This window comes from Trichechus manatus, unplaced genomic scaffold, assembly GCF_000243295.1.
Source record: "Trichechus manatus latirostris isolate Lorelei unplaced genomic scaffold, TriManLat1.0 scaffold00055, whole genome shotgun sequence".
Taxonomy (NCBI): Eukaryota; Metazoa; Chordata; class Mammalia; order Sirenia; family Trichechidae; genus Trichechus; species Trichechus manatus.
The window spans coordinates 11,255,921-11,282,886 of NW_004443991.1; the positions used below are offsets into that span (position 1 = coordinate 11,255,921).

General features: G+C 41.0%; 1 protein-coding gene across 10 annotated transcripts in view; it reads right to left on the bottom strand.

Moving 5' to 3' along the window:
* The window catches only part of CD47 (CD47 molecule), a 107,107-nt gene extending 83,090 nt beyond the window's left edge, over nt 1-24,017 (bottom strand). For 2 of the 10 annotated variants that reach the window (XR_002824393.1, XM_023732895.1), the window contains exons 1-3: nt 21,788-22,939; nt 15,024-15,125; nt 11,982-12,332 (exon numbers count right to left, since the gene is read on the bottom strand). Coding sequence is in view for 9 of the 10 variants with exons in the window: in XM_023732895.1 (XP_023588663.1) it covers nt 11,982-12,332; nt 15,024-15,125; nt 21,788-21,872 (538 nt within the window). In the remaining variant the exon portion in view is untranslated. Of the gene's footprint in view, nt 1-11,981; nt 12,333-15,023; nt 15,126-21,787; nt 22,944-23,858 lie in introns of those variants that run through there. The other 8 variants (XM_023732896.1, XM_023732898.1, XM_023732899.1 and 5 more) reach the window with 8 other exon arrangements.
* Nucleotides 24,018-26,966: the final 2,949 nt, after the last annotated feature.

The following is a 26,966-nucleotide window of genomic DNA, read 5'->3' on the forward strand; positions in this document are numbered from 1 at the left end:
AAGAGGAAATCACCAAATTAACACCATTTACAACAGCTACCAAGAAGATAAAATACTTAGGGATAAATCTAACCAGAGACATAAAAGACCTATACAATGAAAATTAAAAGACACTACTGCAAGAACCCAAAAGAGACCTGCGTAAGTGGAAAAACATACCTTGCCCATGGATACATAGACTCAACATTGTGAAAATGTCAATTCTACCCAAAGCAATCCACAGATACAATGCAATCCTGATCCAAATTCCACCGCCATTTTTTAATGAGATGGAGAAACAAATCACCAACTTCATACGGAAAGGAAAGAGGCCCCGAATAAGTAAAGTATTACTGAAGAGGAAAAACAAAGTGGGAGGCCTCCCTCTATCTGATTTTAGAACCTATTATACCGCCACGGTAGTCAAAACAGCCTGGTACTGGTACAACAGACACACAGACCAATGGAACAGAATTGAGAACCCAGACAATAAACTTACCCACCTATGAGCAGCTGGTATTTGACATAGGCCCAAAGCCCATTAATTGGGGAAAACACAGTCTCTTTAACAAATGAAGCTGGCATAACTGGATATCCATCTGCAAAAAACTGAAACAAGACCCATACCTCATACCATGCACAAAAACTAACTCAAAATAGATCAAAGACTTAAATATAAAATTGAAAATGTTAAAGATCATGGAATAAAAGATAGGGACAATGCTAGGAGCCCTAACACATGGCATAAACACAATACGAAGCTAAGTAACAATGCACAAGCACCAGAAGAGAGACCAGATAATTGAGAGCTCCTAAAAATCAAACACTTATGCTCATCAAAAGACTTCACCAAAAGAGTAAAAAGACAACCTACAGACTGGGAAAAAATTTTTGGCTATGACAAATCCGATCAGCGTTTAATCTCTAAAATCTATAGGATACTGCAAAACCTCAACAGCAAAAAGACAAATAACCCAATTAAAAAATGGGCAAGGGATATGAACAGGCACTTCACCAAAGAAGATATTCAGTCAGTTAACAGACACATGAAGAAATGCTCACAATCATCAGCCATTAGCGGAATGCAGATGAAAACTACAATGAGATACCATCTCACCCCAATAAGGCTAGCATTAATTCAAAAAACACAAAATAATAAATGCTGGAGAGGTTGTGGAGAGAGTGGAACACTTATACACTGTTGGTGGGAGTAAAATGGTACCACCACTTTGGAAATTGATTTGGCACTTCCTTAAAAAGCGAGAAATAGAAGTACCATACGATCCAGCTATTGTGCTCCTTGGAATGTATCCTAGAGAAATAAGAGCCGTCACACGAATAGATATATGCACACCCACGTTCACTGCAGCACTGTTCACAATAGCAAAAAGATGGAAACAACCTAGGTGCCCATCAACGGAAGAATGGATAAATTATGGTATATCCACACAATGGAATACTACCCGACAATAAAGAACGACGATGAAGCTGTGAAACATCTTATAACGTGGAGGAATCTGGGGGGCATTATGCTGAGTGAATTTAGTCAGTCACAGAAGGACAAATATTGTATAAGACCACTATTATAAGAACTCAAGGTTTAAACACAGAAGAAAACATTCTTTGATGGTTACGAGGGTGGGGAGGGAGGGTGAGGGTTATTTACTAATTAGTAGAGAAGAATTATCTTAGCTGAAGGGAAGGACAGCACATACTACAGGGGAAGTCATCACAACTGGACTAAACCAAAGTTAAGAAGTTTCCTGAATACAGTCAAACACTTTGAGGGACAGAGTAGCAGGGGTAGGGGTCTGGGGATATCTAGGTCAATTGGCATAACAAAGCTTATTAAGAAAATGTTCTGCATCATACTTTGGTGAGTGGCATCTGGGGTCTTAAATGCTTGCTAGCGGCCATCTAAGATGCATCAATTGGTCCCAGCCACCTGGAGTAAAGGAAAATGAAGAACACGAAAGACACAAGCAAAGTATTAGCCCAAGAGACAGAAAGGGCCACGTAAACCAGAGACTTCATCAGCCTGAGACCAGAAGAACTAGATGGTGCCCGGCTACCACCAGTGACTGCCCTGGCAGGGAATACAACAGAGAGTCCCTGATGAAACAGGAGAAAGGTGGGGTGTAGAACTCAAATTCTAGTGAGAAGACCAGACTTAATGGTCTGACTGAGACTGGAGGAACCCCAGAAATCATGGCCCCTGGATTTTCTACCAGCCCAGAACTAAAACAATTTCTGAGGCCAACTCTTCAGACAGGGATTAGACTGGACTGTGGGACATAAAGTGATACTCGTGAGAAGTGTGCCTCTTAGTCAAGTAGATACAAGAGACCAAAGGGGTGGCTTCTGTCCAAAGGTGAGATAGGAAGGCAGAGACGGTTAGGAGCTGGCTGAATGGATATGGGGAATCAGGTCGAAAGGAGGAGTGTGCTGTCACAGTATGGGGAGAGCAATTATGGTCACAGAACAAGATTAAAAAATTTAAAAAAAAAAAAAAAAAGACCAGACTTACTGGCCTGACAGAGGCTGGAGAAACCCCAAAAGTATGGCCCCCCCAATACCGTTAGCTCAGTAATGAAGTCACTCCCGAGGTTCACCCTTCAGCCAAGGATTAGACGGCCCCATAAAACAAAATGAGACTAATGGGGCATAACGGTCCACGGACAAGGACTAGAAGGCAGGAGGGAACAGGAAAGCTGGTAATAGAGAACCCAAGGCCAACAAGGGAGAGTGTTGACATGTCCTGGGGTGGTTAACCAATGTCATAAAACAATATGTGCACTAACTGTTTAGCGAGAAACTATTAGTTCTGTAAACCTTCATTTAACGTACAACAAAAAAAAAATTAAAAAAAAAAACTAGAATGAGATACCATCTCACCTAGAAATCAATGGGACTAATCAAAAAAAACCAGAAAACAACAAATGCTGGCAAAATTGAGGAGACTGAAACTCTTATACACTGCTGGTGGGAATGTACAATGGTACAATCACTATGGAAAATGATATGGCGCTTCATTGAAAAGTCAGAAATAGAAATACCGTATGATCTAGAAATCTCACTCCTAGGAATACTGCCTAAAGAAATAAGAGCCGTCACACAAACAGACATAGGCACACTGATGTTCACTGCAGCATTATTCACAACAGCAAAAAAGATGGAAACAACCTAAGTGCCCATCAATGGATGACTGGATAAACTGTGGCACATACACACAATGGAATACTATGCAATGATAAAGAATAACAATGAATCCGCAAAACATCTCACAACGTGGATGAATTTGGAGGATATTATGCTAAGTGAAATAAGCCAATCTCAAAAGGACAAATTTTGTATTAGATCACCATTAGAAAAAATAAAAAAAAAAAGGAAAGGTTTACACAATGAAAAAAACATTCTTTGATGGTTACCAGGGACAGGAGGGGGAGGGAGGGTAAATTTCTAAATAGAAGACATGTGGTAATACTGATGAAGGGAAGGCAATGCACTATATGGGGGAAGTCAGCACAACATGACAAAAGCAAAGGAAGACACTGAAAGGAGCACAAGAACAAAGGGCAACTACAGCAATTAATATAACATAGGTAATCCTGAAACAAAAGTATTAACAAACAATAATTTATGAAGGGATACATAGGTAGATAGGGATGCTAAAGATGTGGCTATCTCTACATACATATTTGTAGATGTTGCACATATACCAATACAGACAATAGAACACACAAGGGGCACAGTCATGGAAACTTCTTATGCACAAGCAAACACCTCCTAGGATGAAGATACCTGGCTTGAAGGTTAAGGACCATAGACTGGGGAGACATCCACGTCAATTGGCATCACATAGTGCATAAAAACAATGTTCTACATCCTACTTTGGTGAGTAGCGTCTGTGGTCTTAAACACTTGAGAGCAGTCATCTAAGATACAACTAGTGGTCTCTTCCCATCTGGAGTAAAAAGGAGTGAAGAAAATCAAAGACTCAAAAGACTCCAAAGGACTAATGGACCATATGCACCACAGCCTACACAACCCCAAGACCAGAAAAACTAGATGGTGCCTGGCTACCACTACCAACTGGTCTGACCGGGATCAAAATAGAGGGTTCCACACAGAGTGAGAGGAAAAAGTAGAACAAAAAAATCAAATTCATAAAAAAAGACCAGACTTATTGGCCTGAAAGAGAATGGAGGAAGCTCTGAGACTCTGGCCCTAACACACCCCTGACTTGGAACTGGAGCCATTCCAGGAAACCACCTTCCAGTCAAGCAATAAGCAGGGCTATAAAATAAACAGTAACACCTGAAAAGAACGTGTTCCATAGAACAATTATACGAGATCAAAAAGAGAACATCTGCCCAAAAATAAAGATGAAAAGGCAAGGAAGGGGTAGGAAAACCAAAAGAAAGCAAATGGGGAACCCAGGGAGGAAATGGGGAGAGTGTTCACACAATGTGGGTATTGTAACTAATGTCATGGAACACTTTGTGTACAATCTGTTGAATGGGAAACTAATTTGCTCTGTAAACTTTCACCTAAAACACAGTATTTTTTTTTTTAAAGGACTGAGGTCTTCTTGGAGAAGTTTAACACGTGAGAGTTTCAATGAGAGGGAGAATCGTATTTGCTGCTTTCAAGATGTAAGGGCCACGTGGCAAGGAATGTGCGAGGCCTATAGAAGCTGAGAGCATTCTCTGGCAGGACGCCAGTCACAAGGCACTGAATTCTGCCACAACTATGTGAGCTTGGAAAAAGACCTCCCACCCCACTGCCCGAAGCATCAGATGAGAACACAGCCCGGCCAACACCTTGATTTTAGCCTTGTGAGACCCTTAGCAGAGAACCTATCCATGCCATGCCTGGAATTCTGACCTAAAAAACTGTGACCCAATAAATGGGTGTTGCTTTAAGTTGCTGTGTTTATAGTTATTTGTTACAGAGCATTAGAAAACTAATACAAGGATTTTGCAGTGCTTTCATGTTATCATTTTGAACATAATGTATATCATGTTCATAATGGCAGAATTAGAAACTCTGTTGAACTTGAACTGACCTTTTAAAACAAAACCCAAGTCTACTTACTTGTCATTCTATTTTTCAGAGAGAAATAAAATTTTAAGCTTCCAAGTTTTTACATTATTAATAATACAATCAACAATATTAACATTTTATGATAATTATTATTTACATTTAACATTTGGTTGTTTACAAGTGTTTTTACAGGAATTATATACTACAGGGGTAAAAACACGGGGTCTTGGAGTCTGACAGATACAGGTAAAAATTCGGGCTACGACACTAACCTTTAACAAGTTACCTAAATCTCTGCAGTTTCTTCATATGTTAAATGGTAAGACTCGTATCTCTCACCCAGAATTCTTAAGAAGATCACAGGCCACAACATACATAAAGCATCTGGCATATGTGCAAATAAATGTTAGGACATCCCCCCCCCCCTTTTTTTTTTACTTCTAACATTTCCTTAACATCAGGATCACATCTTATTCATCAATGGATCCACAGTGCTTAGCACAGCAGGCACTCTATAATCTTCTAAGTATGAGAGATATCTTATTTATGCCTCACACAATCCCATGATGAAGATAGTCTCCCCATTTTACAGATAAAAATCCTGAGGGCCAGAGACAAAAGTTTCTTATACAAGTTTTCTTAAGCTAGACAATAGTGAAATATAGAAAAACAAATTTTCTAAATTGAAGTCCTGTGCTCTTTACATGATACTATGGAAACTACCCACAGGTACCAGCAGCATATAAAACTACAGTATTTCTACATACTTAGTCCTAGTCCTCCAGAAAAGGCACAAAGAATGGCCACCATTATCCAGCATTCTATTAAGTAGAATTATCTATCATGCAATTTCCATTCCTTATTTATGTCTCTATTTTCAAAGCACAACATAGCAAAAATGGTTTCTAATGCCTAATTTTCGAAAGTCCACAATAGTCCCAATTGTTTTTTTTAAATTGTGTTTAGGTGAAAGTTTACAGTTCAAGTTAATTTTTCATTCAAAAATTTATACACATATTGTTTTGTGACATTGGTTTCAATCCCTACAATGTGACAGCACCCTCCCCCTTTCTACCCCAGGTTCCCTGTGTCTACCCATCCCATTCCTGTCCCTTCCTGCCTTTTCCCATTTGGTCTCATGTATCTGACTGAACTAAGAAGCATGTTCCTTATATGTATTATTTTTTGTTTTATAGACCTGTCTAATCTTTGTCTGAAGAGTTGGCTTTGGGAATGGCTTCAGTTCTGGGTTAAAAGAGCATCAGGGGGCCACAGTTTCAGGGGTTTCTTCAGTCTCTGTCAGATCATTAAGTCTGGTCTTTTTAGGTGAATTTGAATTCTGTTCTACATTTGTTTCCTGCTCTTTCCAGGACTCTCTGTTGTGTTCCCTGTCAGGTGGTCATTGGTGGTAGCTGGGTACCATCTAGTTCTTCTGGTCTCAGGCTGATTAAGTCTCTGGTTCATTTGGTCCTTTACTTCTCTGGCTAGTATTTTCCTTGCGTCTTTGGTTTTCTTCATTCTCCTTCGCTCCAAGTGGGACGGGACCAATAGATTATCTTAAATTGCCACTCTCAAGCTTTTAAGATCCCAGACGCTACTCACCAAAGTACAAGAATGTAGAACATTTTCTCTATAAACTATGTTATGCCAATTGACCTAGATGTCCCCTGAAACTATGGTCCCCAGGCCCCAGGCCCAGCTACTCTGTCGCTCAAAGTGTTTGATATGGCTAAGAAACTTCTTTGCTTTTCCTTTGGTCCAGTTGTGCTGACTTCCCCTGTATTGTGCTGTCCTTCCCTTCACCAAAGTTGACTCTTGTCTACTATCTAGTTAATGATTTTCCCTCCTCCTACCTCCTCAACCTCGTAACCATCAAAGAATGCTTTTTTCTGTGTTTAAATCTTCTCTTGACTTCTTTTAATGATAGTCTCATACAATATTTGTCCTTTATGACTGACTTATTTCACTCAACATAATGTCCTTCAGATTCACTCATGTTGCAAGATGTTTCATGGATTCATCATAGTTCTTTATCGTTGCACAGTATTCCATTGTGTGTATATACCATAATTTGTTTATCCATTTATCTGTTGATGGGCATTTAGGTTGTTTCTATCTTTTTGCTATTGTGAACAGTGCTGCAATGAACATGAGTGTGCATGTGTCTATTCGTATGATGGCTTATTTCTCTCGGATATGTTCCTAGGAGTGGGATTGCTGGATCATATGGTATTTCTATTTCCAGCTTTTAAAGAAAGTGTCCCATTTAATCTTTTTGCGTAGAAGAACAGATTTTATTTTCAGTCAAAATGGTTACACGATCAGATACTGGTGAGGATGTGGAGAAACTGGATCACTCATGCATTGCTGATGGAAATGTAAAATAAACAGCCACTCTGGAAAACAGCTTGGCAGTTTTTTAAAAAACTAAACACATACTTACCATACAATCTAGCTATTGTACTCCTAGGCATTATCTCTCAGAGAAATGATAACTATGTCCACACAGAAATCTGTACACAATTGAACATTGCAGGTATTTTTTTAATAGTAAAAAACTGGAAACAAAATGTCCTACAATAGGTGAATGGTTAAATAAACTGTGGTACAACCATTCCATGGAGTACTGTTGTTGTTAGGTGCCGATGAGTCGGTTTTGACTCATAGCGACCCTATATACAACAGAATGAAACACCACCCGGTCCTGCACCATCCTAACAATCGTTGCTATGCTTGAGCCCCTTGTTGCAGCCACTGTGTCAAACCACCTCGTTGAGGGTCTTCCTCTTTTTGGCTGACTCTCTACTCTACCAACCATGATGTCCCACTCCAGGGACTGATCCCTCCTGACAACACGTCCAAAGTATGTGAGATGAAGTCTCGTCATCCTTGCTTCTAATGAGCATCCTGGCTGTACTTCTCCCAAGACAGATTTGTTTGTTCTTCTGATAGTCCATGTTATATTCAATGTTCTTCGCCATACCATAATTCAAAGGCATCAACTCTTCTTTGGTTTTCCTTATTCACTGTACAGCTTTCACATGCATATGAGGTGACTGAAAACACCCTGGCTTCGGTTAGGCACACCTTAGTCCTTAAAGTGACATCTTTGCTTTGCAACATTTTAAAGAGACCTTTCGCTGCAGATTTGCCTAATACAATGTGTCCTTTGATTTCCTGACTGCTGCTTCCATGGGCACTGATTATGGATCCAAGTAAAAGGAAACCCTTGACAACTTCAATATTTTCTCCATTTATCAGGATGTTGCTTATTAGTCCAGTTGTAAGGATTTCTGCTTTATGTTCAGGTGTAATCCATACTAAAGGCTGGAGTCTTTGATCTTCATCAGTAAGTGCTTCCTCTGCGCATTCAGCAAGCAAGGTTGTGTCATTTGCATATTGCAGGTTGCTGATGAGTCTTCTTCCAATCCTGATGCCACATTCTTCTTCATATAGTCCAGCTTCTTGGATTATTTGCTCAGCATACAGACTGAGTTAGGTATGGTGAAAGGATACAACCTTGATACAACTTTCTTGACTTTAAACCACACAGTATCCCCTTGTTCTGTTGGAATGACTGCCTCTTGGTCTAAGCACATGTTCCTTATGAGCACAGTTAAGTGTTCTGGAATTCCCATTCTTCGCAATGTTACCCATAATTTGTTATAATCCACACAGCTGAATGCCTTTCCATAATCAATAAAACACAGGTAAACATCTTTCTGGTATTCTGTGCTTTCAGCCAGGAGATCCACCTGACATCAGCAATGACAGCCCTTGTTCTAAGACCTCTTCTGAATCCAGCTTGAATTTCTGGCGTTCCCTGTTGATGTACTACTGCAACTGCTTACAAATGATCTTCAGCAAAATTTTACTTGAATGTGGTATTAATGATACTGTCTCATAATTTCTGCCTTCTGCTGGATCACCTTTCTTTGGAATGGGTACAAATATGGATCTCTTCCAGTCGGGTGGCCAGGTAGCTGTCTTCCAAACTTCTTGACATAGACGAATGAGCACCTCCAGCACTGTATCCGTTTGCTGAAACATCTCAATCGGTATTCCATCAATTCCTGGAGCCTAGTGTTTTTCGCCAACGCCTTCAGTTCAGTTTGGACATCATAAGGTCAATTCTACTTTGAGGAGGCAGGTCTTCCCCAGTCATATTTTGAGTGCCTTCCAGCCTGAGGGGCTCATCTTCTGGCACTATATCAGACAATGTTCTGTTGCTTTTCACAAGGTTTTCACTGGCCAATTTTTTCAGAAGTAGACTGCCAGGTCCTTCTTCCTAGTTTGTCTTAGTCTGGAAGGAAGCGCCACTGAAACCTGTCCACCAAGGGTGACCCTGCTGGTATTTAAGTACTTGTGGCAAAGCTTCCAGTAATGCAGCAATACGCAAGCCACCACAGTATGACAAACTGACAGACATGTGGTGGACAGAATACCATTCAGTAATAAAAAAGAAAAAAACTACTGATACACACTACAACCTGGATGGATATCAACGGCATTATGCTGAATGAAAAAAAGTCATTCTCAAAAGGTAACACACTGTATAATTCCATTTATATAACATTCTAGAAATGACAAAAGTATAGATATGGAGAAGAAACTTGGAGGGCTGGGGGTGTGGGGGTAGCACAAGGGAGATCTCTGTAATGACAGATGAGTTATCTTTAATATAATGGTAGTTATACAAATCTATACATGTGATAAAATGACAGAACCATACATATATACTGTATCAATGTGAGTTTCCTATTTTTGATATTTTACTACTGTTACAGATATAACTATTGCAGGAAACTGGGTGAAGGGTATATGGGATCTCTTTGTTCTATCTTTGCAACTTTGTGAGAATCTATATTTCTAAAAATAAATTAATAAAAATGAGGGCAAAGTCAAATATCTGACACCCCATGGGAAAATTTTCTACGTTTTCCACAGCAAAACAATACTTTCCCATTTTAATGGCCCAAAAAAGTAAGCAAAGTTCATAGTTTTATAGGGCACCGTAAAACATAGAAAGAGAAAAACACATCCTTTGTCTTTACCTCAGATTCAGGTACTGTTCTCCTATTCATCTTCATTTTACCTTCTGGCCTTTCAGGCCTCATATCTTGTGTTTACCTCTTAATGACCTACATTACATTCCAAAATTACTGCTCCCCATGTCTTTTTCCTTCCTTTTCATGAAACTTCACATTCCCTTAGAAAAATGTCAACTAGGTATTAACCAAAAACCAAACCTGTTGCCGTCGAGTCGATTCCGACTCATAGCAACTCTACAGGACAGAGTAGAACTGCCCCATAGGGTTTCCAAGGAGCAGCTGGTAGATCCAAACTGCTGACCTTTTGGTTAGCGGCCAAGCTCTGAACCACTGCACCACTAGGGCTCCAACCAGGTATCGATTACCTAATTTCAGTAATTCAGTGTGCATGAACCGACTGATTAGACATCTCCTAAAAGATATATCGTGGGAGAAAGATGTGGCAGTCTGCTTCTGTAAAGATTACGGCCTTGGAAACCCTGTGGGGTTTGGAAAACCTACTCTGTCCTATAGGGTCACTCTGCGTCAGAATCAACTCAAAGGCAGTGGGTGGGTTGAGGGTATATGTTAACTAAACAAATAATTCAGCCCAAATTAATATCAAACTACTAAAAATTAGAATGTAAGAGAGAATTCTGAGCAGAAAAGCCTTCCAAATTCTCCTCGCCTATCTGAGCCATGTTCTGCCCATTCCTCACTGCATACGATCCCTCTCACAACATCCCAGGCCAGCTTTAGAAACCTTACTTCATAAATAAAACATTCCAAGAAAACAACTAACATTTGCAAAGCACCGTGCTTTACAATGAACTTTTACACCAAGGGATCTCATTTGATGCTCATTAGCCTCTGTAGACTACAAAAAAGCATTTCCATTTTAAAGAAGTAACTTGAACTCAGTGAAGTAACTTCTCAAAGTCATACAGGTGAATACTAAGTTGCAGAATAGGGAACATAATTCAGATCTCCTGATTACCAATCCTAAAAAGTGTAAAAATATTTCATCAAACCAAACACCTCATTCCCAATCTGGTTCCAGACATTTTATAACAGTAAATTAATGCTACAAGAGAAGGCAAACAGTTGATCCAATTGAACTGTTCTGATCCCATCTAAAGCAGAGGTTCTCAAAGTATGGTCTAATCCGAAGATGTGTGATGTATCTGATAATTCAAAATAGAGCTTCCAAAATAGAAAGTCAGGATGCACTTGTATCTGGTTGAAGAAATCAGCTAGCACCGAAAAAATAGAAAAGAATGGAAGCTGTTTACTTCAGCTAACCTTACTGCTTTATATGACTCACCAATCACAGCTTGTGAAGAGAGGACAGAATCATGGTGCTATAACCAAGCATGCATTCAAAGAAATTAAACTGGACCCCTAGCTCTCCAACATCTTGGCCACGGGAAAGAATACCAAGGCAAGGCGAAGCTCAGGAAACCTCAAGGAATCTTCCATGATACTTCAATCTTTAAACACGATTCTCCTTCTAATCCATTCTTTCCAGAGGGAGCATAGCTGAGACTTGCCAACCCTTGATCGAAGTGCAAGGTTGGGGGGAAAAAAAAAGCTAACTAACTGAAGAGGCTCCAAAATTAATGTAGTGAAAGCACACAGAAATGCAGGGCAGATGATGCAGGGCCATAAACCACAACAGAACAGCCTCAGACTAAAAGTTTGAGAATCACACAATATACAAATTAACAAACAGCAAATGAGTTTTACTGTGAAAAGTAGGAGAGCAAACAAGAAAACTCATGATCTTAGAGCTGCTAAACATTACATCAACATTTATTATTAACAGCCTGCTTTTTGATTCAAAGGAGTTCCTAGCTCCATTTTGCCTCCTTTCCAGTAGGATCAGGTTGCTACAGAATAAAAAGGAAGCTTTTAGACAAGTCTTACCAACACGGTATTTTAGTTCTATGACTGTTTCGCCTTCTCTGGTTAATTCTGTTACTTCACACGTGTAGTTCCCAAGTTCAGCGTCACTCTTTTTCATCTTCAAAGAGGCAATTCCATGTAGTAATTCTGTCGGTGTGATTTTTGCACTCTTAAAACCACTGCTAGGAGTAGAAGACTGACCTTGAGCTCCATCATAGGTAAAAATGTCTTTTCCTTTAAATTTCCACTTTACATACAGATCTGTAAGCAGTTTCGTTTCTACGTTAGTGGCAAAGCATGGGATGACAACAGTTGTATTGCAAACGGTGAATTCTGCAGATTTGGTTATGTTAAATGTTATCTGAGCTGAACCTGGAAAAGAAAAATAGAAGTATTTAACTTCTAGAATTCTATACTATAAGATCACTTCTAGAATTCTATACTGTGAGATTTTAGGTATGCCACATATCCTTAAGATAATGGGTAATGCTTCCATTGTTCACATAAGTAAGCAATGCAGCAATACAGAAGACAAGACAGGCAAGGTGAAAAACAGAAAAATTATTTTCACATCAATGCGCACAGCTGGTAGACAATACTACAGCTTTTTTTCACTCATCCTCAGTAATACAAAGTATACGTTAGCATGCATCTTGGGAACAAATTCAGGCACTGTGTTGAAAACACAGGTGTAGTATCTGGCTTTGGAAGTTTTGAAGTAATCATAACTGCCCACTGATACACAAAGAAAAGTATTAACCTTGCCATCAGAAAATTTTGAACAGAAAATCAACATAAATATTATATTTGGTCTCAACTTCTATATACCTCCTCTAAACAGAACTTGCTAAATCTGATATGAAGTTTATCTCTATTCTTATGCTATTCTTCCAAAAAATTGGCAAGTTTTCCCATACTTAATCAGATGAATGACATCACATCTTTCCACTGGGATGGAAGTCTGAGAATGTTAACAAGAAAAAGCATACTCTGTAGGGTCGTTATGAGTCGGAATTGACTGGACAGCAGTGGGTTTGGTTTTTAGTGGTGGCTGTTTTCCCACTGCAAAATAACAGACAGCAGCAGACATTTTGTATGCAAGTGCTATAAGGGGTATATATATAATCAACTAACTATACAGCTAAAATAGCTAATATAACAAATCTGTATCAATGGTCCTTTAATGCCTGAAGAATATGGAAGACAACTGCAGTTTCTCCACATCCTTGCACATTTTAGATGAATGATGATTGGCTGCATTTACTTTCCCAGTCCCTCTTTTATAAGGCAACAAACAGTAGTTTATCCTATTAGGAAGAACTGATACCATACACCCTACTTAGGAGAGGAGCCTGTTCTTGGCTTCAACTTGTTTCTTAGTTTTGAGTGGTTTATGGTTTTTTGGAGGAAGGAATACCTGCAATGTGTGTTTGGAAATCACTTCTCAGTAGTTTCAGTGAAATGTGGGGGTAGCTTTTTCCTCAAAAAGCAAAGCACCAACATATACAAATATCAACTTTGTTAATAATTCATCCTTTAAGATTTCTACCTTTTTACATATGGGGGGGGAACTAAGGACATAGTATGTTATTATTCTGGGAACATAACTGCTATTCAATAAATGCCCACTGAATTGAGTGCTGGGATGCACAGTAGAATGTGAACTGGACAATGTTCAGAAAGCCTGAATCCAAATCCTCTATCTGCCACTCTGGTATATGACCTTAAGCAACTCAGTGAACTTTTCTATGCCTGGGTTTACTCTCTGTAAATAAGAGGATAAATAAGGAATACTGGTGCACTACACAGAATTGTGGTGAAGCATCAAGGGAGAAAATATATGGACAAGGGCTCTGTAAACATACTGTTATAACAATATAGGGAGATACTATAAAAACTAGCCAATAAGGTATTTTAATATAATGATCTGGATCTTCTCTGACTGGCTGATCCAAATTGTTACAGTTCTGGTAATTTGAACCCTGAACCAATCTTGCGAGTATCCACAGCTTACCTCTTCCCAGTTCTCTAAATTTCTAACCATTTAAATATTCAGAAAGCCCCAGGCAAAACCTAAACTTCCAACTGCATTCTCCCAAAACCTTGGAGTTGTGAATTACTCGTAGTCTGTACTAAATTCTAGACTTGAGCAGGAATTATTTCCCCTGGGAGAGAAGCCTTGAGGGGCAACTGTAGTGTACAACAAGGAAAGAGAAAAGGGGTTATGATGCTGGAATTAGAAAGGATGGAAAGTTTCAGTATGGTGAAATATTTTTGCAATGGACAAAAAGATTACTGGGTGTCCTTTCAATGGAATGCTGGGCCTTGTCTAACAGACCCTATGGGACTATCTGATTCTATAGGTGTCTGTACCTTTCACTGTTTTTGACTAGACTATTTTACAATTCTGTAACTTGTAGAAAATTGAAGGTAATGCAAATGATTCGTGTCCACAGAGATGCAAGTAAATTCTGTTCTGCAACTGATGTCCACACTGTCAAAGACATGATTCCAAAACATGACGTTTTACTGCCCTGAGAATATTGACCAGTTTTACATCTATTAGTAAATTCATTTCAGCATTCCTGATTGCCTATAAATGCATCTGTTCTTCTAATTTTCTTCTGAAAGGGTTTTACCATATTACTGGTTCACTCCTTACTGAATAAAATAAAATCTTTGACATGTTCATTTTATATTTATATGAGTCATGATTTTACCTTTCAAGAAATTATCCTTTAATAAAAAAGATATAAGAGCTCAGTTATCCATTTGAACTTTACTTTTTAGAAGGTTCTAGGTTAAGTAAGAAGTTGTCTGCAAACACCCCACAATTTCATAACTTATCTCTAGGGAATGAATTTTCAAAGGAATGCGGGAAGCACTAATTGCGCTGAATTACTTCTTGTAATAAAGAATTTTTACAGCTGAAGCAATTTAAGTAGTATAAATGCTGCCAATAAAATTCAAAGTAAAATTGACCTGGATAACGGTAATTGGAACAATCCTTACACTAGTAATTAATAAATAAGGGTGGTCCAGAAATGTCACTCCAGTTGTTACCTGTAACTTCATCCTCTATGAACACTGATAAACAACTAGTAAGTAGTAAAATTATCTGATTTGGGTTTTTTTTTTCCTTGTGCCTACTGCCTTCTGATGAAACTGCAAATGAAGAAAAGATCAAAAATATAAAAAGCAAATAAAGGAACATGGATAATTAACATGAATAAGAAAATTCTGAATACTCAAGATATGCTTAAAGCAGTCTACATCAGATAAGAATTGATAAATTTAACCAACGGTAAGGCCACAGTTACAGATAAATTAGCAAATGAGATGGAAAAATTATTTTGTATCAAATGTCAAAAATATTGGCCTTTAAAACCTCTGTGAATACAGACCACCAACCCAAACCACGTCCCGTCAACAGCCAGGTAGCTGCAGAAAGGAAACCCTGGTGGCATAATGGTTAAGAGCTATGGCTGCTAACCAAAAGGTCGGCAATTTGAATCCACCAGGCACTCCTTGGAAACTCTATGGGGCAGTTCTACTCTATCCTATAGGGTCACTATGAGTTGGAATCGACTCAACGGCAACATGTTTTTTCTTCTAGCTGCAGAAAAGGCTAAATACTTGGCAGTCATGGAAGACACATCCAGCTCAGAAGTAAAACATGCAACAAACATTTGTTGAAGAATTACTCCATATGAAACACTGTGATAGGATGTGGGGATACAATGGTGAAAATAAAAAGTAGGAATTACTTTTTAGCAGCTTACAATTCTCACTGGAGGAATGACAGTTTTTAGAATACAAGGTCCTAAGTGCTATCTTTCCTGTATGAACGAAGAGCTATTTATGGGCAAAAGAGTAATCAGTCTTACAGATTACTAAGAAAATTTGTGTTGCTACTGGGGGAACAACAGAAGATGACTTGTAATCCCTGCCCCATCCAGGCCTTCAATCTTTTACCTTTTACATGTTCCATGTAACTTTTCTCTTCATTTTAGCAACTCTTAAAATCACTTTCCTTTTTCCCGGTATCCCATACTCTCCAAAAGAGCCCTCTCCTCCTTTTAATTCAAAACTGCACCCTTCAGATAAGAAGTCAGCAGTTTCCTATACTCCCCACCTATAAACTTCCCTACAATCTCAACCATCCACATCTCTTCTCCCATTTCCCCCTCTTCAGAAATGAACTCCTTCACCTGTAAGCTAATTTCCATTTCTGCGTCCACACCCATCAATTTCCTCAGGAATTTTCCTTAGTTGATTATTAGCTTTCACATCCCCCTATTTGCAATCTTTCCATCTTCTACGGTTTTGTTTTTAAACCTTAGTTTAAAAAAAAAACTTCAATCTTCACTAGCTTAAAAAAAAGAAAACCCAGCATCCCAAAATAATACTCTATACGCATCTTATCACCTCCTTAAACCTCTGCCTCCCGGCTTCCACCTCCTCCAATCCTACTTCTTCACAGTGACAGCTTTTGCCAAAGTCACCAATAACGTCATGGGGAGAGTCCTATATGCACTGCTCACTTTCTATCCTGCTTGACTTCTCTGCACTTCTTGACCCAGTAGGCAGCTCCTTTATTGCTCTTATTCCTCGGCCACCGTCATATCACTTGATTCTGAATTTCCTCTTACTGCTTGGTCTATTCCACTCATTTCCTTTCTTTATTGAAATTTATTTGTTGACTCACACTAAATGTTAGTGTTCCTAACAGCTTCATATTCAGCACCCTCCACCCCCCAGTATTCTTACCCCCATGGTTTAACTACTCACACTTTTTTCCTTAACTAGGCCCCACTTTTCTTACAGACCTTTGTAAGCCACTGTCTGCTTGAATGTGCTAGTTACTTCAAGCACAACATGTCCAAAGCTCTACTCATGTCTCCCTACCCTCCTCCAAGATCCTCACCTCCCCAAAATATTTTCTATATCTACCAATCAGCCAGACCTGGAACCTAGGAATCTTGCTGGATTCCTCCCTCTCCCTAACCATGGAGAATCCTGGCTCAACCTATTTAACAGTTCTTAAATCCAGTATCGGTTGAGTGAACGAACACACTCATTTTTCTCCTGTGCAAACTACTGTCATGCCATCCTAACTGGTGCCCTGCCTCTAGCCTCAATGTTTCCCCATCCGGCCCCGATATATTTTCCACAGTTCCCAAAATAACTGTTCTAATTGCAAATGCAGACTCGTTTGCCTAATATACTTTAACAACACCTTCCTCCCCTTTCAGGCTAAATTCTAAGTGCATTATCGTGGAATATAAACTAAGTCCTTCAAGACCTTTTGCAGCCGCATCTCCTGTACTCCCCCATTTCCAAACTAAACACCAGTCACAATGACTTTCTTACAATTATCATGAATATGCAAATGCTCTCTCATGCCCACAGCTCTGCACATGCTGCTCCCCCTGCCTAAAGAGGTCTATACCCTTCACTGGTGACAGTGTGTAGGAGGCAAGAGCACAAACTTTGGAGCCAGCCTCGGGCTCAATCTCAGCTCAAGTACTCCTGGTTGAAACCTTAGGCAAGTTACTTAGCCTCTGTACCTAAGTTACTTAGCCTCTCTACCTAAGTTACTTAGCCTCTGTACCTAAGCTTCTTCATCTATAAAATGTGAACAGTAATAGCATATACCTCACACAGATTTAATTATGTTTAATGAGGTGAACATGAACTTCTTATTGCCCTGTCCTTCACATGCAATAGCAAACTACTTAGATTTGCATTTTTAAAAAGTAGCATTGATAGAAGTATGGAGGATGCATTGATGGCAGGAAGGGAAATGAGAAAAGGAGACCCATTTAGAGACTACTGCAATAGTCCAGGTAAACGGTCACTGGAGAGAAGCACTAAAATTTACAGTAAAAACTGAAGACGTAAAATCAACAGGAGTCAGATGTGAGAGATGAGGGAGAAGAGAGAAGAATTAAAGTTGCTATCCAAAATAGCACATGTAACTAGTTAAGACTGCAGATAACTATAAAGAAAGGAGATTTAGGGAATTTGGGAGTCATATTCTTTCAATATCTAACAGGCTGAGTATTTAAGTACTTATGGTAAAATGAAATGGCGATGTCCAGCAGAGCCCAGGATAGAGCTATAAGAACTTAGGAATCACCAAAAACACAGCTGGTAATGGAAACCGTGAACAAATATAAAATCACCCAGAGGCACCTTGTAAAGCAAACAGAGAAGGCAGAAAATAAAATCTTGGGGAACACCAATATCTATGGAGCAAACAATTAAAGGAGAATATCTGGGTTATCTAGTGCTGCTATAACAGAAATACCACAAATGGATGGCTTTAACAAAGAGAAATTTATTCTCTCACAGTCTAGTAGGCTAGACATCCAGATTCAGGGTGTCAGCTCCAAGGGAAGGCTTTCTCTCTCTATTGGCTCTGAAGGACGGTCCTTGTGATGCATCAGTCTTCCCTTGGTTTGGGAGCATCTCAGCACAGGAACCTCAGTTCCAAAGGAGGCGCTGTGCTCCCAGCACTGCTTTCTTGGTGGTATGAGGTTCCCCGTCTCTCTGCTTGCTTCTCTCTTTTATATCTCAAAAGAGATTGGCTTAAGACACTATCTAATCTTGTAGACCTCATCAGTATAATGGCCACTAATCCATCTTATTACATCATAGTGACAGAAAATACAACACATAGGGAAATCACATCAGATGACAAAAGGTAGACAATCATACAATACTGGGAATCATGATCTAGCCAAATTGATACACACATTTTTGGGGGGACATAATTCAATCCATGACAGGGAAAAAGCCAGGGAAGTGAGAAAAGGCCAGAGAAACAGAACTAGCAAGGTGTGATACAGCAGATAACAAGGGTGGTGTCTTAATAGGGATAAACAGATATTAACTGAAATGAGTGAAAATGACCTCTGGATTGAAAACTGTAACATCACTAGTTTATCTGCAGCAATGCCAACAGAACAGTGCAATCAGAAGTCAGACTGCATCTGGAAGTGAAAGAGAAGGAAGAAAGTAGAGGCAGTTATCTTTCAGTAAATTAGACTGTAAGAAAACAGAGAGAGAAGGCAGTAACTGGGAGTATGGAAGCAGGGACAAAGCTAAGGTTCTTTGTTTTTCGTTGTTTGTTTTCTTTAACACGGGTAAAACCTGAGTACGTCTGCAAGCTAAGAGGAAGTAGACAATGGAGAGGAAAAGATTAAAGATACAAGACTGAAGGATTATCCTGGGCAGGTCTCCAAGAAGGCAGAAGTGAAAGAGCTGTAGTACACAGGTTGTCCTTGCCTTGGAAAGGCGAATGGGCACTCTTCTGAAACTGTCTGATGGAAGAGGATGAGATGAATATTGCCTAAGGTATCACAGATAAATTTAGAAATGGTGGGAGGGAAGTTGAGGGAGTTCACACCACTATTTTTTTCAGTAGAGTAGGAAGTATTATTATCTGCTCAGAATGAGTGTTCAGGAATGGGGTAAGAAGCCCCACCAACCACTAGTGCAAATGAATCAAGCCCATAAGTAAAGATGCCAGCCAGAAATGAATCCTACCAGTTTCTACCATCAGACCAAGCCTCTGGCATGAAGAACTGGAGTCTCAACCTGAATCAAGTTAGAATTAGGGACAAAAGGGAGAGTCTAGTCAGCTCTCTCCTCAATGGAGACGAAAATAAACAAAGGTCTAAGGTAAAGTGGGGCTTTCACAAGTTGTATGTCTCTGAACCTTAAAGCAATACCTCCAACGGATTTAAAAGTGGTCTTTTAAAAATGAAAGTGGTCAGACCTAGAACTACAGGGGTGAAGGCAGGTTAAAGTAAGCAATAGCCAGAATTATAACCTTATCAAGCACTTACAATATATTAAGTACTACCAACAGAAAACAAAACAAAAACAGTTACTGTCAAGTTGATTCCAATTCATAGTGACCCTATGTGTTGCAGAATAGAACTGTGAGCTTCATAGGGTTTTCAAGGCCGTGACCTTTCAGAAGCAGATCACCAGGCTTTCCTTCTGAGGCACCTTTGGATGTGTACAAACCACCAATTTTTATGTTACTAGCAGGCACTTAACCATTTGTGGCACCTAGGGACTCCTAGTACTTAATAGGAGCTAAGAGAAATTAAAAAAAAAAATAAAAAAAAGGTCCCTACTTTGTATGAAAGCAGCCTTGATGGCATAATAGTTAAGCACTGGGCTGCTAACCAAAACGTCGGCGGTTCGAACCCACCAGCTGCTTCGCAAGAGAAAAGACCTGGTGATCTGCTCCTGTAAACATTAAAATCAACACCAAATCCATTCCCGTCGAGTCAATTCCGACTCACAGCGACCCTACAGGACTGAGTAGGACTGCCTTATAGGATTACCAAGGAGCAGCTGGTGGATTTGAACTGCCAACCATTTGGTTAGCAGCCGAGGTCTTAACCACTGCACCACCATGGAAGCTTAAGAATTTCCATGGGGCTGTTCTACTCTGTCCTATAGGGTCACTAGGAGTCAGAATCAACTCGACAGCATACAACAACTCTCTATGAACTACATTTTAAGTTGTTAAGAGGCCTACAAGGAGCACTGGTGGCACAGTGGTTAAGCACTTGGCCGCTAACCAAAAGGTCGGTGGTTGGAACCCACCAGCTGCTCCACGGGAGAGAGATGTGGTAGTCGGTTTCCATAAAGATTACAGACTTGGAAACCCTATGGGGCAGTTCTACTCTGTCCTAAAGGGTCGCTATGAGTCAGAATCAACTTGACAGCAGTGAGTTTTGTTTTGTTTTGTTTTTTGTACATATCAAACCCTTTGCCTTGCCTTTTAATCTATAGGTTTGATATGTATTCAAATATGTACATTCTCCTAATCTCTCAAATCCTGGGTGACCAGTTTTAGAGTCTTCTGCAACTGCTCCATGGATTTGAAATGAAATATTCAGAAAAGGGTGTAGCTTCTAATTTCCTGCCTCAACTCCATGAAACCACAGAGGGAAAATCCAGGTTCCATTGTCTTAGTCTAGGTATATCAGAATCAAACTTCCCGGTGCTCTGCATTGTTTACTGCAGACTACTGTAAGTTAGTAAAACTGGTTCTCTACTATTATTCTCCTTCTTTCATCATAGAGGAAATATCTGTACTAGTACACAAAGTGAAAACAGCTTTATGATAACCCAAAGTGCATTATATTAGACTGAGATATAAGACATAAAAATAGAGAAATTTTTATTTTGTATAAAGCTATGACAGAAAAAAACAAAAAGTTGGTTAAAAATGGTAGTCTGAAAATTAGTATCACAAAAAGAACATTAATTTATGAAATCAATGCATGTCTACATTAGCTATAGCTAAATTAAGGAATGTAAACTTACTTTTGGTAATATGAGTGATTATTTTGGATTTAGAATATTTATCAATTGGGGGGGCACATATTTTTTCATCTTTAGAACCTGGCCTCTCAACTCTCCATTAACAACTCTGTAGCAAAGATAACACGTGCCAAAACACAGACCACAGCGTGAGCGAGTACCCTAACAGCAGGCATTTAGTGCAATACTTTAACACAGTGTTTCTAGACTGCTGGGGCGGCCCCATAAATAAGTACTTTTAAATTGGCATTTATTTCCTTAACATGGCAACTTGTGTTTAAAAGTAACATATTCTTTAGGAGAAAACATTTTCATTTAAGCAAGCCAAATCACTACTAAACTTCGACAATAAAGGTGTTTTTTTAAATCATGTGTACTCTAATTTTAAAAACTCACTTTGAACAAAGAAAAACCAACCACTGAAAAGGCAGTTCATATCACTAAATAAATCATTTATTTAAAGTGTTACTCACCAGCTAGTGAAAAACTCTGAAATCGCTGATGCGATTTTAAACAAAGTGTAATTGGACATATGGGTGGGAGGGCACAGTAATTCATTCCACATCTTTTAAATAAATAAACTGGGTTGCAGTTTGCCTGTAATTATATGGACATGGTATTTCAGATAACAACTTCTTTTACTAAAAAGGTCACTGAAACCGTAGTGTTAACCAGGAAACGCCCTACTTCATGTGTGAAACTGAAACCAAACACAAACTTCAATGCAAATGAATTTACAAATGTATTTCTTTCTCATTCTAGATTCTAAGTTCAGTCTCCAAAATCCTCTGGTTATAACTACTTGTGTTCTGAGACTAACATCTCGATTCTTGTCCTTTTGAAGATACATATTAAACACAGGAAAATATCCATTTATCTTGTAACAACACTATCACTTCCTATTTTATATTCAACACTGAGCAGAACTCAGATGTGTAACGCCTTTGTTTTTTCAGGTTAGTATTTACTAAGTACAATAAAATACCATAAATTCTGAATTCTACGACTCTACAGGGATTTGAGCACATTAACATTGTATGTAAATGAGAGCTAATTTTACATGATCTTACTTTTATTAAAGGAAGCCTAACAGAACTCCTATCCCCAAAAGTTCTACTGCAGCAGTTCTAATACACTTTAAAATAGGGTTCCCACTTTTAAAACAGTTCATGATTTATACTTTTTACTATTCAGCCTAGCTTTGACGCCAACACTCTGAATTAGTGATATTTTATTAGGAATTTATAATCTCAATATGAAAGTCTTCTGATTATACAACAGGCATCTGAAAGAAGTATTATTTTAGCTATAATGATGATGGCAGAAGCACACTAGCCATGATGACAGGAAATACCACCTAATACCAACCCTTTAGAACAGAAATCTTGATTATTAACAGCTCCAACATCTCAGGATGCTTGTGGGTAAGGGTGGGGAAGGTGGTACCTAAGGACTCGAGGGCATCTTGGAAATATCTCAAAGTCACAAGCGTTTATGAACAGCACACTGAGGCTAATAATCAGCTTAGAATCAAATTAACCTAGTATTCTAGAACTAATGTAACAACTATTACTCAATCTGAATTCTGAACCTTACAAAGAGTTCACAGAAGGGTCAACATACAAATGTGAACTGTGACACACTGTGGAGCCACGAAAATTCCAATTCCTTCATTATTCTTTAAAGATGAAACACACATTTAAAAAAAGCGAAATGGATTCCAAAAGAAGGGGGGCGGGTGGATAAAATGCCTTTGCTGTCGAAAGACACCACATCCCACTCCGCTGCAAATGTGTTTTGACTAGAGGTTCCTGTCTTCATATTGCAGGCGAAATCTGGAATATTTTAAACAAGTCACCAAACAAAGTGGAAAAACTTGAACGTACAATTTGGAATAGATTAAAGTGGTTGATGGGGTGTGGGGGTCTCGAAAAAGAGTTTCGAGGAAGCTTATTTCTAGGGTTTAAGGGGGAGCAGAAGATTCCTCTGATTAAATGCTGGGTTGAATATGCAAGTTATTCGTGCCCTTTAAAGTTCCCTTCGCTATGTTCCTATGGGAGATCAAACAGCAGAAACCCCTCGTGCCGACTTCTCCCGAATGCGCACCTCCATCACCAGAGGCCCGGGCCCTCCCACGCTCCCGCCTTCACCCCTAGACTTCTAAGCACAGAGAAGAGAGAGGGGCGCCAAATGCAGGGAGACCCTGACTGCAGCCACCCCCTTGCCTCCGATCGCGCCCTCCCTCTGCGTTAGTTGATTTCTGAGCGAAGTGTACAGTTTGGAGTCTTCCTCAGCGTGTGCATCCGGGGGCCGAGAACACGATGAAGCAGATGAGCCCCGCTCCTCACTCAGCCGAGGATAAAGAAGGGCGAGAAGAAGGAGTCGGCGCGCCCGACTACCCGTGGGCCCTCCCACGTCTGCACCAGGGCCCGCGCGTCCAGCTCCAGCCACCCTCTCCGGGCGCCGCCGGGCCGGGACGCAGCCCGTATGCCGGCGAGGGCGGCGAGAGACGAGCCGTGGGGCCGGGAGCCAGGGGCCACTCACCGCAGCACGCCGAACCCAGCAGCAGCGCCCCCACGAGAGGCCACATCTCCGCGCCCGCCGGGGAGTCGCCGCGCTTTCCGCGCCCTGTCTGCCGCCGCCTGTCACAAGCAGTACTGGCCGCGAAGGCTGCCCAGGCGCGCGCGCGCTCTCCCGCCGTCCCCCGCCAGATTCCCCGCCCGCGCGAGACGCGCACGCGCACTCGCCCCCGCCTCCCCCCTCCCCCCCGCGGCTGTGGACGCAGCGCCCTACCCGCTGTTGGGCTTAGTCACGACTCCCGCCCGCTCTGCCAAGGCTCAGAGTCTGCTCCGCGGTGGTGGTGCACCGGGCTTCCTGGTCACGCCCCGCCGCACCCACCACTCCCCAGGGCCAACGTCCCCCACGCCGGCACCACTCAGCCTCGGGATGCCGAGCGTCTGCGCCCACGCTCACCGAGACCTCGCTGCGCCCGCCCCTCCGGCAGTTCTTTACCGCCTAGCGCTCGGCCTCGGCCCTCGGTCCCGCCTCCACTCTTCCCTTTCTAGTTCGCATGTCACAGTCTCATGCCGGGGGGATGCCCCCACCCCTCGGCCCCGGCACCCCTCAGCCAGAGCGCGCAGCCCCGGCACAGCCCTCGCGTGTCTCCTTTCCCAGGTCCACGCGCGGCCTCCTCGCCGCTCACCTCCGCGAGTTCCCCTGGAGGTGCAGCCGCCTCGTCCACACCCGCGTGGGGGCGTCTCCACACTTCGCTTGCGTTCAGGGATCCCCGAGGGCGCCAAGCCGAGGACTCGGAAGGTGCCTGGTCCCGGCCCGCAAGGCCCTTCCATTGGCTCGCCTCTAGGGCGCGCTCGGCGTGCTCCCCAGTTCTTCTGCCCAGCCTCCCTTTGTTGGCGACGCGTTTCTCTGCCCTGTCTTTCTTCTTTACTGTTTTCATTTTCTGAACAGGGTTATGCAAGTTCCACCCCTGGTGGTAACATTTTTAGATAGGGTTAACACTGAAGGCCCAGGAGCGATCAGGCATTGTCGCAAACAGGTTAATAAGCATATCCAAGACATCCCTTCCAGCAGCAGCAACGAGCCTGGTCAGCCGTAAACAGCCGTCTTCGCAGTGTTTGGGATCAGCATGCTTGAAATACGGGTTCAAAACGTGGCTCCAAGCCACTTTGTGGACAAGGCCTTTGAATGTCTCACTAAATTGCATCGGCCACATCATTCATCCTGAAGCAAAAGTCCTTTTAAAACTACCTTTAACGTTTATCCTAAATGATGAATTCTCTTACCAGAAAATTAGGCTCTGGTGGCTGCTCTAATGGGTTGCACTCCTTTGTTTGTTTTTCTCTTACAAGCTGGAAAAGAATAACTTCCCACCACAACCTACCACTTCTCCAAATCATCTACACAGGGCGTCTCCTCCATTGCACCCTAGCCTAACAGTAATAAAATTCAGGAAACAAATGCCACATCTCTCTCACCCACTGTAGCAGCGTATTATATACCATATAGCTTTTCCCTGTAATTGTTTTTCTGTGAACCGCGCTTCCCTACAACATCGATTCTTTAAAATCAGAGACAGCAACTTGAGTATTCCTTCCTCGAAGACTTTCCATTGAACTAGGCAAACAGAGGAGTTTAATAAATGTGTTGATGTTACTTAAGCATTGCTCTGGTTAATTTTTTTTTTTTAATGGTTAAAAATAAAGAAAAACATTTGTTTGGCAGACATCTCACTAAAACAATGGCTAATTATTATGGTGGTATTGATTTGAATGGCAGCCTTGACACTCTCAGGCTACCAAAGGGACTGATCAATTCTCCAACTGCTGCTTACACAAATGCAAAAGAATTCCCTGCTAGACCTTGAGCATCTGGGACATTGTGTATCACAGAGTAGCTGGTTGGCTACATAAGGCTGTCAGCTGTCCCTGAGGTGGAACCCCCTAAAACTGAAGAGTGACTGGGAAGGATAGTCCCCAACCTTCAGAGGTAGAGGTTAGGTAATGCTCTTATTTTCTACTGCGAGCTGCTGATGCTATCTGCTAAATGTGGCTTTGTGCAGAACATGGAATAGGCTTACACCGGGTGAATGAGAAGGCTTCCCAGGTGACCACCTCTGCTTTTGGAACTTCAACTGGATATGTTCTGAAATATGAAATAAGCAGGAGGAGGCTTATTCTAGGAGAGATAATCCAAAGCCACCTCCCCAGAATTGCTTGTCTTCTCTTTTCAGATAGCCTTTGGTTCTTTTACCCAGTATCTTACATTTACGTTTCCGTTTTAACTTTTCCTAGCATTTTTATTTGGCTTCTGGGCTCATTTTATCTTTTAGTTAAGGGGATTTTGGGGGAAATGGAGAGAGGATGAGGTCATTGCGTGGCTCAAAGGGTTTGTGCTCCACTGCTAACCTAAAGGCACAGTGGTTAAGAGCTTGGCTGCTAACCAAAAGGTCAGCAGTTTGAATCCACCAGCTGCTACTTAGAAACCTTGTGGGGCAGTTCTCCTCTGTCCTATAGGGTCGCTATGAGTCGGAATTGACTTGATGGCAATGAGTTTTTTCACCGGACCCTTTGCTGTCAAGTCAATTCCAACTCATAGCAACCCTGTAGGACAGAGAACTGCTCCGTAGGGTTTCCAAGGAACAGCTGTCTATAAGTTCGCTCAGAGTCAAAATCGACTCGATGGCAATGGGTTTTTTTTTTCCCCCATAAAGACTGCAGCCTTGGAAACCCTATTGAGCAGTTCTACTCAGTCCTATAGGGTCGCTATGAGTCATGGCAACGGATTTGATTTGGTTTGGTTTACTAACCTAAAGATTGGCAATTTGAACCCACCCACTGGAGATCTGTTTCCCTAGAGATTACAGACAACAAGAAAACCCTATGGAGCAGTTTTACTCTGTAACGTATGGGGACACCATGAGTTGGAATCTACTCATCAGCAACAGGTTTTGTTAGGTTTGGGGGTGGGGAACGTATATTAAAACATTTTGAGCAGAGATAGTGCACATTAGTTATATTACAGTGCACATGAGTCAGAACTGACTGGACAGCACCTAACAACAACCACCGTTGTCCTTTTTCTCTACTTTTTTTTCTCACCACCCTTTAACAAAGTTATAATAGTTTTCACTCTACA